General features: G+C 39.9%; 1 protein-coding gene across 1 annotated transcript; it reads right to left on the bottom strand.

The window, feature by feature from the left end:
• Positions 1-1,734: 1,734 nt before the first annotated feature.
• FBP1 (fructose-1,6-bisphosphatase 1) lies at positions 1,735-11,438 on the bottom strand. The gene is made up of 7 exons (XM_009078640.1): positions 11,243-11,438; positions 8,711-8,873; positions 6,960-7,052; positions 5,795-5,938; positions 4,414-4,551; positions 3,058-3,177; positions 1,735-2,061 (listed from the first exon to the last, which is right to left on the bottom strand). Exons 1-7 carry the CDS (start codon positions 11,410-11,412, stop codon positions 1,870-1,872), a joined length of 1,020 nt encoding a protein of 339 aa, XP_009076888.1. The 5' UTR covers positions 11,413-11,438; the 3' UTR covers positions 1,735-1,869.
• Positions 11,439-11,455: the final 17 nt, after the last annotated feature.

The raw sequence follows: 11,455 nt of genomic DNA, 5'->3' as shown, positions 1-11,455 counted from the left end.
GAACATGCATTTCCTTTGGGAAGTGTTTCAGCATGCAAGGCAGGAATTTCCATGCTTCTCATCAAAACTGTGAGAGGTTTGCTGTTTCTTTTGAAACCACAATGAAAAGACAAAAGAGATGCAAGGATGACTTTTTTTTTTTTGTCTCTTACAAGAGTCAGAGTATGGACATATACCAGTAGTCAGCTGCTCATGTGAAGAGGCAGAGGAAGCAGCATTGGTCCCAAGCAAGGAAAGGTCAGTGTGTGCCCCAGTGCACAGCTGTCCCTCTTGCTGTATGGTGGTATGAAGTCCTCCTCTCCCACATCAGGGTAGTAAACCCTCTCTTTCCAGGCTAGACCCCAGGCTGGCAGCAAGGGCATCTTGCTCGGAGATGTGGGTCTGAGTCTTCTCAGAGAAGGGAATTGGTCAGAAATTAGACAGCACGGTTGGTGTTCACAGGGTGCCTGATTTTGCAGGTGCATAGCAGGTGAAGTATGTGAGCCATTGTGTGACTACTTCCCAGAGCAGAGTCTGGCCTATAGAGGGGCCATATCCTGTGCAGAGCCAGTGTGCTGTGTGGCAAGTGAGTGCACCAGTGGAATGAGAGCTTGGTGGATATTGCCAGCACTGTCACAGTCCTTAATGGGCTCAGTTAGGCTATCTGCACTGATGTGTGCAAAGTCCTCAGGCAGGCAGGTTTATAGCTCACAGCACTCGTAGACAGGACCTGCCAGATCATGGACTGAGTCAATATTTGGTGTCAGTCTACCCAACAGGAACATCCATGTGTTCCTTAGTTTGAGTTTGGGAAAGGTAAGTGGGCAGTGAGAAATGTCAAAAATTTGCAGATTTTGATTGATTCAAAGAGCTTGTGAGCCACAGATATAAAGTGTATCCAGATAGGTGGATAGCCCATCTAGCTCCCAAGCACTAGCATCCTGTTCCCAGCAACTTGCTCTGAATCAGGTGTATTAAATGTCAGTATGCTTTATGGGGATCTTTGTACCTTCCCTCTTCTTGTACAGCAGAATCCTGTTCCATGGTAACGCATAGTCCCAAAACAACACAAAGAACACCTGGTGGGGGTTGCTAGCAACACTCGGGTTCATGTTTTCATCAAGTAAGAAAGTTAATTTCTGGCCAGCTCATCACAGCAGAATCTGTCTATGTACAAACTGTCTACACCTGCTCCTTATCCCATTCTAAATCTATTCCCAAAATGTCATTTTCTATCCTTGTGAAACTGGATCTGATAGAGTGACAACCAGTTAACAGTATGTCAGAATTAACATACACTAAGGTACATGTTTCACAAATCTTGATTCTTGGTCAGAATAAACTCAGACAGAAATGAGTAATTTCTGGGGCCTACACACTGGTCTAGGAAAAGTCACTCACTATTAAGAGGCTCCTGAGTCCTCCCCCCAAGATTTTTAAAAGAAGAAAGACGCAGATGTTTTGGTGATATCCTATAACTTACCTGAGAAAGCTGAGTCATTTCCCCCTAGTTATTGAATGCAATACAGTATTTCTTTGCAGCACAATGGCTCTTGTGTAATCACAAATGATAAATGAAAGAGCAAACATTTTTCCATTGCTTTAACTTTTAATATTTTCTTTAATGCAATCTTTTAATAGTTTTCACAGAATCACAGAATCGGTCAGGCTGAAAGGGACCACAGTGGGTCATCTGGTCCAACCTCCCCGCTCAAGCAGGGTTTCATTGCACAATGCAAATGCACAAGATTTCACTTTAAAAATATCTTACGAAAATATGGCTCATTTGCTCTTTTGCTACAGTTCAATCTTGCACTACTGCAGTGTATTTTTTGGTTGAGCTATAAGATACTTAATCCCCTTTGCACAGAAACTCTAAGCAAGGTTTCTTTACTTAGTTGAATGCTTCTTGACTATCTCAAGGTACTCCTTCACATCATCAGGAGATCCCAAGACAACAGGCACTCTTTGGTGGATGTCCTCAGGCACTATATCTAGTACTGACTGATATCCAGTTGTTGCTATCCCTCCAGCCTTCTCAATAACAAAAGCCATAGGATTGCATTCATATAGCAGTCTCAGCTAGAAGACAAAAGTCAAAACAGCAGTAGTTAGCCTAGGCAATGCTGAAAATCATGAAATGTAAGAACATTTGGCATTTAATTTTAAACCAGTCAATATTCCACGTACTCTTTATTTCATATAAACTCTGACTCAATAATGAAATTCTGTGGATTCTTCTTTTAAACAGAACACAGCAAATACTGGATTTGCCAGTATTTGAGTGCTTTCTCCATAGCTCATGTTTGCATTGTGCTATTTACAGAGAGATAAAGCCTGTATGCTAGACACAGCCATTAACAAGGCAGCAAACCATATAGGACTGTGTGAAAAGAAAGAAAAACACTGGTCCTGAGTGTGCCACTAGGTTTCTCTAATGAATAACTGCATCTTATCTGCAACCTGAGCAATAATTTACAGACAATTACAAAACAGATGAAAGGTCTCTGCTGAATAAACAGCCCCCAGTCAGGCTGTAGGCGTGTGATCTTCCCTGACTGACCATTGCCCTGGCAGAGGCAGCCAGGCACAGTTCCTCCAGATGAGGCACTGTTACCTAATACAAGATGCATATTGTTTTCTCTTTGTTAGAGCTTCTCCTAATGGGCCCATAACATTTAGGCTTCTTACAAACTAGGTTCTTATGGGAATCTCAGGGTAATGTGGATTGTTTGCTTTATAATGTTTTGCTTGGTTGGGAGCAGGATGTTTTTGGTTGAGATGGTGCAGAGAAGACTATTTGAACAGCACATCCTCAGATACACTCCATAATCTAGATGTGTTTGCAAATAAAGAGAAGTCAGTGCAGTTAAAACAGGTTAGCAGCAGCCCTAAAATAGGTGTCTGACAACAGGTTCCTGTCTTGTGACAGCATGCAAAGGGTGGTCATATCCCCACACACAAGAGATGCAAGTTACCATCTTATAAAACACTGGTTCTGCAATCAAAATACAGGTCTTGACAGTGAAATATCTATATAGTGTAACATTTTCTGTAACTGGGCTTGTTCAAGCTTACCTTTCCTTTGGGACTTTTGGAGTTAGCAGGATACAGAAAGATTCCTCCATACACCAGTGTCCGATGCACATCAGCCACCATAGATCCTATGTACCTCGCACCATATGGTGAACTGCCATCCTACAGAAAGACATTTAAAGAAAAGTAACTTTGAGCACACCAGGTTAACCTCCCCCACAATCCCTCCCAGCAATCCTAATATCTAATGTCTCCTATTGTGCTTCATTGATAGTATTCTGAGTAGTTCTGCAGAATACATCAGTATCCTCCTCATTTTCCAACTAGGAAAATCCAAGCAAAAGGACCTACAGAAGACTTCAGCACAGGTGAGCAGTAGTGCCCACAAAAATACATCCCAGCTCTCCATCAGCTCTAACCCTTGGAAAACACTGCATTTCTAGTGGCAGAAAAAATCAAGTGGTAGGAATTGATGTTGAGATTTTGTCTTTTGTAGCAGAATAAAAAAATAAAAGAGCAAAAGAAGTGATCTTTCCTACTTCTTTCACCCATTTTTTGCCAGATTCTACAACTTGTTTGTTAAGAAAAATTTAATGGTTCACTATTGATATTATTTCCTTATTATACTCCAGAGAATAACATTTTAATATCTAAATAAGCAACAACTTAAGCCTGGAAAGGTGTCGGATGAAAACACCAGTCTATGTTCCAAGTGAGATCAGGTAGCCAGGAAGGGACACTAACACTTAACAACAGTAAATGTTTACACTTCATTGACAATTTAATAACTCCAGTGATGACATGCATAAGGCATGAGAATAGGCATGATTTTTACAGACACTCCTTGGAACTTTGGGCCTCCTGACACCAGGAAGCTGCACAACCAGAAAGCAGGCCTTGAAACTACACTAGATTTCTAAGTGAGAGGCACCCTTAGGACCCAGCTTGTGTTACCCCTGAGCAATGACCCACTGCCATCTCCACTCAGCTCTCCATCTACTTGGATGTTGCAGTGAGGAAGAAGCAATCTAACACATCTTGATCAAATTTCTTCATCACCCGACGAGACTTCCTCTCTACTTAATTACCAAGTGCCCAGTTTTACCTCCAGCACCATTACTCAGGCCCCCATCCAGGAAGGAAGATTAAAGAAAAAACAAAATAGAAAAAAGAAAGAAAGGGGAAAAATGTAAAAAATGTGTGGCACAGTACTGAAGAATGGTGAAATATCTGGCCACACCTACTTCTGCTCTCATTATCAGTCCTCCATCAAGTTACATTTTTAAATAGACAAGAAAACGAGCTCTGAACAGTGCATGAGAGAGTGATTGATCATGAAGTTGGAAATCATAAGCATTGCTTGTCACCAGAAAGTTTCTCTGAAACGGGATCTTTTACCTCAGGGAATTTCTTCTTTTTGACATACTCTATGACCGCAGGATCAAAATATTTAGCATAGCCTTCATTGAGACTGAAGATATTTCCTTTCTTTTTGATTTTCACATCCTTTTCCACCAAAATGAATTCTCCAATTGCCTAAAAATAAGACAGAAAAACTATTTGTTAACATTAATTGCTCATTTATTTACAAACGAAGGCAAAACCCAATAATACACTTAATTTAATAAAAATTTACTACCACTGACAACCTTTTTAATAATTTGATACCCCCCACAAAAAAAAAAAAAAAAAGGAAAAAAGTGGTTTCTGCAGTCTAGATGCAAAGTGTTTTATTTATCCATAAAATGCAGACAGAGCATGAATCATGGGGTCATGCAAACTTCTTCATACGACCATTCCAAGCTCTCTATACCTCTTCTACACCAAAAAAAATGCTGTTGTCTGTAAATTTGTTTAGTTCACCACTCTTTTGTTAGACTTCCAATACAGGTACAGCTTTGAGGAGTTTGGAAACTGAGAGTACTGTTTGAACCAATGCATAGACATCTTCTAATAGCTGTAGATACTAATAAATTCTAGTTCATCTTAGCTTGGTCTAACTGGAAGCCTGTGGTCAATAGAGCAAATCTCTGTTAACAAGGGCTGGTCTGTTTAGTTTTCTCTACATTTCCAAGTTAGTGCTAAATGTAAACAAAATGACATGCATGCATGCTCAAAGTTACATCTGTTACCTGAATACAGACAAAAATACATGCAACTACTTAAGCTGCTACTAACCAGGGAGCACCAAGTTGTACTTCCTGCAGCTTGACCACTGCAGGTTATAAAAATTTAAGACCGGCAGGTGGCACAGTCTGACTGACTACAAAAAAAATGGGTCACTAAAGCAAACTACTTTCTGCTATGATCAACATGACTTTTATTTTAAAACTCATATGGTAAACACATGCTAGAACGCACACATCACTTACTCTTTTACACATCATGGTGGGATCTGAAAACACAGAAGGTGGTTAAATATTTCTGCTTCTCTGGTTTACTAAGGTCCTAGCATTAAGGAAAAGACAAATAAAGACTTAAAGGGCATTCTGCACTGCAGAAAACAGCTACTTTTAATATCACATGACTACACATGCTGTGTATTTGTTTCACTGACTCGGCTGTCTTCCTGTTGTTGAGTCACACAAAGCATCACTGTAGCAGGCAGGCAGAATGCAAAAGCCTCCTCACATTACTGCTGACAGGTTATTAAGTGTACTTCATTCCTTCACATCAGCTTGCATATTGCTCCATCGCTAGATTTTGTTGTGGATAAACAGTTCTTATAGACAGTACCTTGTAACCCCCAATACAGAAACAAGACAGAAGACACTCTCACCGGATCCAGCATGAAACAGTTGACACCTCCAGCAGAAGTGGCCAGTACCAGCATTGTGGCACTCCCATAGAGAGCATAACCAGCTGCCACAAGATTACGCCCGGGCTGTAAAGCATCTTTCCCAGAAGGTGCATCAGGGGACACCTAGAGTAAGAAGAACCATAGTCAATTTTACTTCATTTATTTAGGTGGTACATAACTGAACTCTCTGAGATAGCAATGGTCTTCTACTTCATATCCACGCATGAGGCAGCACAAATGCTTCCATGATCCACAACTGAGATTCCTAGTGGATGCACTAATACAAATTATATAGAGGATACAAACACATTGATCTAGAAATGCTCTTGTATAAACCTACTTGGAATGCAGGAAGCAGGAAAGGATTAAGGAGATAATAAAGAGATGGATACCTCCTTGCAGGTGGTGACAAACATGGCTCAGAGGAAAACTCTGAGGCACAGTTGAAAAGCAAGAAATGAAACATGACTCACAGAGTTCAAAACTGATCAAAAGTACTTGGGATTTTTTTTAATTTTCTTTAACTTCATCCAAAAAAATAAGTTGAAAATAGCTACTTTGGGATGTATGACAACATACAAAAGATGATTGAAATGGACAGTTGGGTGTGTTTTATCTGACTTACTTTTTCCCCCATGTTGTGACTTGTAGGTCTGGTATTTCAAGCTCCCTTAGACAGGTTTTCTGCCTTTCAGAGTGAATTAGACACTTCAAATGCACATGACATGTTTCAGTTCTGGTTTGTGTTTGAAGCCTGTCCTCAGGCTAACAGGACTATTAGTACAAAGAACAAGAAAACCTGAAAGCACATTCCCCAAGTAGATGACAACCATGTGGCATTTTGTCTCCACACAAATATTCATGAAACCCAAGACATAATTTGTTTGCAAGGTTAGGTAGTTCATTAAATATGAGCTAGGCTTCCATATACATATAGGTACCTCATCTTCTAAGAGACTGATGCAAATCCTTCACAAATGTTTTATACAAGTGTCTGTGAAATAGCAAATGTAACCTAAAGCTGGCACTGAAAGTCTTTTCGCGAACAAGTTTAGCTAGATTTTACTAAGTCTTCACATGCAATTGTATTTCCTCAAAAACTGCACAATAATAGTTTTTCCTATCCTACATGAAAACATCTTACCTTTTTATAGATTGCAAAGATGGTCCCAATGGACACAAGACAGTCTATGTTCGATGAACCATCTAGAGGGTCTATGCAGACTATGTATTTGCCCTAAAAAACACAAAAGAGGGATCTTTAGTGACATTATTTATCCACTTCCCAAAATAAACACACTTCAGTAGGTAAATTTTCTCAGAGACTTAGAAAGCAATATAAGCTAAATGGCTTTTATAAATTATGAAGGAACTGAAATCGAATATTAGCAATTCTTTAGTTCAGATTGCATTCCTGATAACAACAGTCATTTGTGCCAAAGCAGAAGTTAAGAAATCTTTAAAGTACATAGTAGACGATGACACAGGGAAGTCGAAGTATTCTTACACAATTTTTTATATGAAAAAAGGGGAATATCTCTCATTATTAGTTTAGCTGTGTGATTAATGCAGATTCATTTCGATAGGCATCCTGTAATATCTACCATCTAACAACATGACATTCTGAATTATAAGGAAAAAGACAAACAAGATCAGCCTTTTTCATGTAGAACTAAAATTAGAGATGTTAAAAAGGCCTTTAACAGCTGACATGCCTAAACTATACTTTTCACTTTATCTGTGCTCTGAATGGACATGTGGTCAGAAATTACCTTAGCCAGATTGGTCTTCTCCTGTGTTTTGAGTGGTCAAGAAAAGAACTATTGCCTGAAAAAGAATTCTGCCTATTGCTGGATTAAAGACTCCTGTAGGTACAGGAAATTGCCAGTAGAGGGGAAGAAGTTCAATTCACTGTACCTTTTAAATATCTTGTTTCCCCCTTATTTTATTCACAGTTATTTAAAAATAATGTGTAACAACAGTGTTTATTTGCTATACGTTTTATTTCACCCTGCATGCCAGATTCTTACTTAAGTTCAGCAATGTTCTATTCTTCTAGTGGGAATTCTGATAAAAACACCATATTAGCTTCCATTTAGTTTAGAAAAGCATGAACACTGAGCCTCCCTCAGTGATCTTTGAGAATCCTTGAGAATATTTGTTCAGACCTAAGACAGTCTGTGTCCAACCAATGCCTATAAAATCAATTTTGAAGATTTCTCAACAGAGAGAGAGAGAACTGCTTCGACAAAGCAAATATTAGTATACTTTGTAAATTATGTTTTAATTTTTTGTTTTCATTAAATTTTTGCTCAGATTTTAACATGAGCACACCAAAATATTAGCTAGAAACCAGGAACTATCCTTCAACAAGTGCATGCAGATTTGTGAGTATAAATAATAACGCATGTGTAAAAATTACTTTTGTTTCATTGTTGCTAAGTCTTTCATGGGCTTTGAGGAGAATTTGCATGAATTAAAGACCTTGAGATTTGACCTGCATAGAACAACTCCTCAGTATCCTGCTGACAAAGCAACTTTATGAAAGGGCTTGACTGACTCAGAGCACAGTTTGAGGGTAAAAAAGAAATGTTTCCTTCTTTGACAATAAGAAAAAGATGGGGGAAAAAAAAGAAGGTGAGGAGGAACAACAGAGCAAAAAACCCAACAAAATCAACAAACATCAGTCTGGAGAGCAAAAATGACAGAAAGGACAAATGTTGACTGACACATTTGACACACACTGTCCACCCACACCCTCCACCTTCATTTGCCAACACAGGAAAGTACCTGTGTTCTGAAACTTCTAGCACATTTTTAGTTTCTCAGAAGTAGAATAATACACCTGTAAAGGCTGATCTAAAATCAAGCAGAGAGAACTTTAAAGCTACTAACCTGTTTTTCAGTTTCCACTATCACAGCGTCTTTGTTTTCTTCTGACACGATAACACATGTACTGAAGGACGACTTGAGCATGTTAATCACCAGGTCATTGGAAAGAATATCCAGCTTTTTCACTTGATCTCCTGTCACGTTGGTAGAGCCAGCAATTCCATAGCTAGTGCAATGACAAGAGAGAGCATTTCATGAGAACAGAGCACTGCATCTTCCAAAGTGTTCTGTTTCTGGCAACCTTATGCTTGTAAAAGCATCTTGTAATACACACAGCACTTACGGATGATATCTCAGCTCTCTGAGCCTATTTTTCATTAATGGTACAGTGAATTCTTGCTGAGATCTGTTAACATTAGCTGTGGTGGCAAACCTAGAAGATGCTGAATGTGAGGAACCCAAATCAAGGAATTGCTTTTCAGTAGTTCATAAACTACAGACAAGCATAACCAGAGCACGCTGTGAAGGCTGAATTACAGTAACTGTGCTTTCTGATGAGCTCTTAACTTTAAGACCTAAATACTCTCCCTCAATCCTCAGCTCTAATATTATTGTTGCATACCCTAAAAGCTGAATTTATTAGAAAACTTATACTTTAAAAGTATATGAATATATACTTTGATATATATACATGAATATATGTGAATCTGATAAGCAAAATGATGTGCAAATTGCAACAGAAAAACTTTGCTACAGAAAGATCAACATTTTTATGTTTCCATGTTTTCAGTTTTGATTTTCAGTAGCACATGTTTCCTTGAGAAAAGAACTGGGAAATACAAATGAGAAGCTCAAATAAAACACTGTGAGCTAATCAGAATCAAAACATGTGGCATCTGGAAGTACCAGGAGACCTTAGGATAGGCAATTCTGAAAGCATGCAAAACAGAGAAAGGAGAAGTTTAAATCTTAGAAGAGAAAAACAATAGCCAACCCTGCATGAGAGATGACACTTAGGTACTTCAGCTACAATTTATTGATTAGGTTGAACACCAATATTTCAGGGTTTTTGTAGTAACACTGAACACACTACTTTAGCGAATGTGTTGCATTTCTTCAGTTTGATCCATCAGACAAAGACCTGGCATCATTCTCTCTCTGTTTCTCTCTCTTTGCTACAGTGACTTGAACATTTTTTGCAACTGTGAAAGTGCTTTCAGAAAAAAATGCACATTTAACACTGTGCTTATGAGTGGGGCACAGCAGCAGCTACAGCTCTCACACTTCACTTGCTGGGGACTCCTGGGAGAGGAAGGCACAGAATTCTGTAATTCTGTGTAAACAGGGTGTCCAGCCCCGAGCCTGCAGCTGGGAAGGGTCTGTGGCTTCCCCAGCTGTTTTGCACCTCCACTGCTGGGCAGCACTAAGCATACAGTTGAGGCTGAGTTATCCCCAGTGATCCCTACCTGAGAGCCAGGAAAATCCCACCACTGGTTATAAAACACAGTCCTACTGTGGAAGATGTACTGCCCAAGGAGGCTCTGAAGCTTGCTACTCCACTGGAGAGTCAGATCCACTGTATAGGGGGTCATAAGGTGAGTCTGTTGGCACAGGTATCAAACCTGTGAGCAGCTGCCAACAGACACACGTGTAGGATACGAAAGGAATGGGATCTTAGACCTACAAATCAGGTTACAGCTGCGATACTCTAGTCTTTACTAATACACATCAGAGGCACATGAAAGGGCTAGCACATAACAATTAAAAACTTACATTTACAAGAAATGTCAAATCAAAACAGAAAAATAGTTCAAACATAGATAAAGTGGAGTATTTTTGCCTTTTTTTCTTATTATATTTTTGTCTACATCATTTGTAGGGGCAAATTCATTCTGTCTTTACAACAATTTCCAATAAGTAATGAATCAGCCCATGTCTAAAGATCAGCATATAACTGGCCTTACCAACAACATGCAAAATCCTTAGGGGGATTAGTTACCAACATCCAGTTTCAGTTATTTAACATTGCAAGAGTTCTGATTTTCTTCTGATGCATCTCCAAAGCAACTTCCCTCTGACTGGCTAACTACAGACACCACTGTCCCTACTGTGCTTTCTAAAAGCCTTAGACATCCAAAGTTTCATAGAGAAATGCAAGTTCCTATGATGCAATATGAAAAACCCCCACAACTACATTGAATTTGATTACCCCCACTGAATTTGATTAAACACTTCGAAGCTTAAAATGGTACTTTGATATTCAGCAATATGCAATGAGCAATAATTCACTCATATTTTGACAGTCTTTGAGTCTGTTTGTTCGGTCTTACAGTTCAAAGCACCTGCTTTGAAACCTGCTCAAAGTTTGCATGAAGGTCTATTATCAGCAGAGTATAAGGCAAACAGTCTTTGAGAGATGTCATAGAATCATGGAATTAAAGTCATAGGACCCATGCCACTTGAGAAAACCAGGAAACCAAGATGCTAAAGGAGTTACAGCTCTGTGCAAGGGGTGGGCTGAACACAGGCTTTTCTGGTGACACTCCCCCACCCCGTCCTCATGCCCGTCCCCGCGGGTCGCATCGCGGCACTCACAGGTTGGCGATGCCAGCCTTGCGGACGGCGGTGGAGATGGCTTTGATGGCCGTGCAGAGCGAGTTGAGGAGCTGCGTGAACTCGCCGGTGCCTTTGGCCCGCCTGCCCTCCTCCATCACGAAGCGGGTCATGGTGATGACATTGGTGTCGAAGGCGCAGCGGTCCGTCATGGTTGCGGCGCGGCTGACTGCGGCCGCGGCCGGCGCGGGCAGC

This window comes from Acanthisitta chloris, unplaced genomic scaffold (genome assembly GCF_000695815.1).
Source record: "Acanthisitta chloris isolate BGI_N310 unplaced genomic scaffold, ASM69581v1 scaffold39697, whole genome shotgun sequence".
In the NCBI taxonomy this organism is placed as follows: Eukaryota; Metazoa; Chordata; class Aves; order Passeriformes; family Acanthisittidae; genus Acanthisitta; species Acanthisitta chloris.
This window is presented reverse-complemented; position numbering and strand designations above follow the sequence as displayed.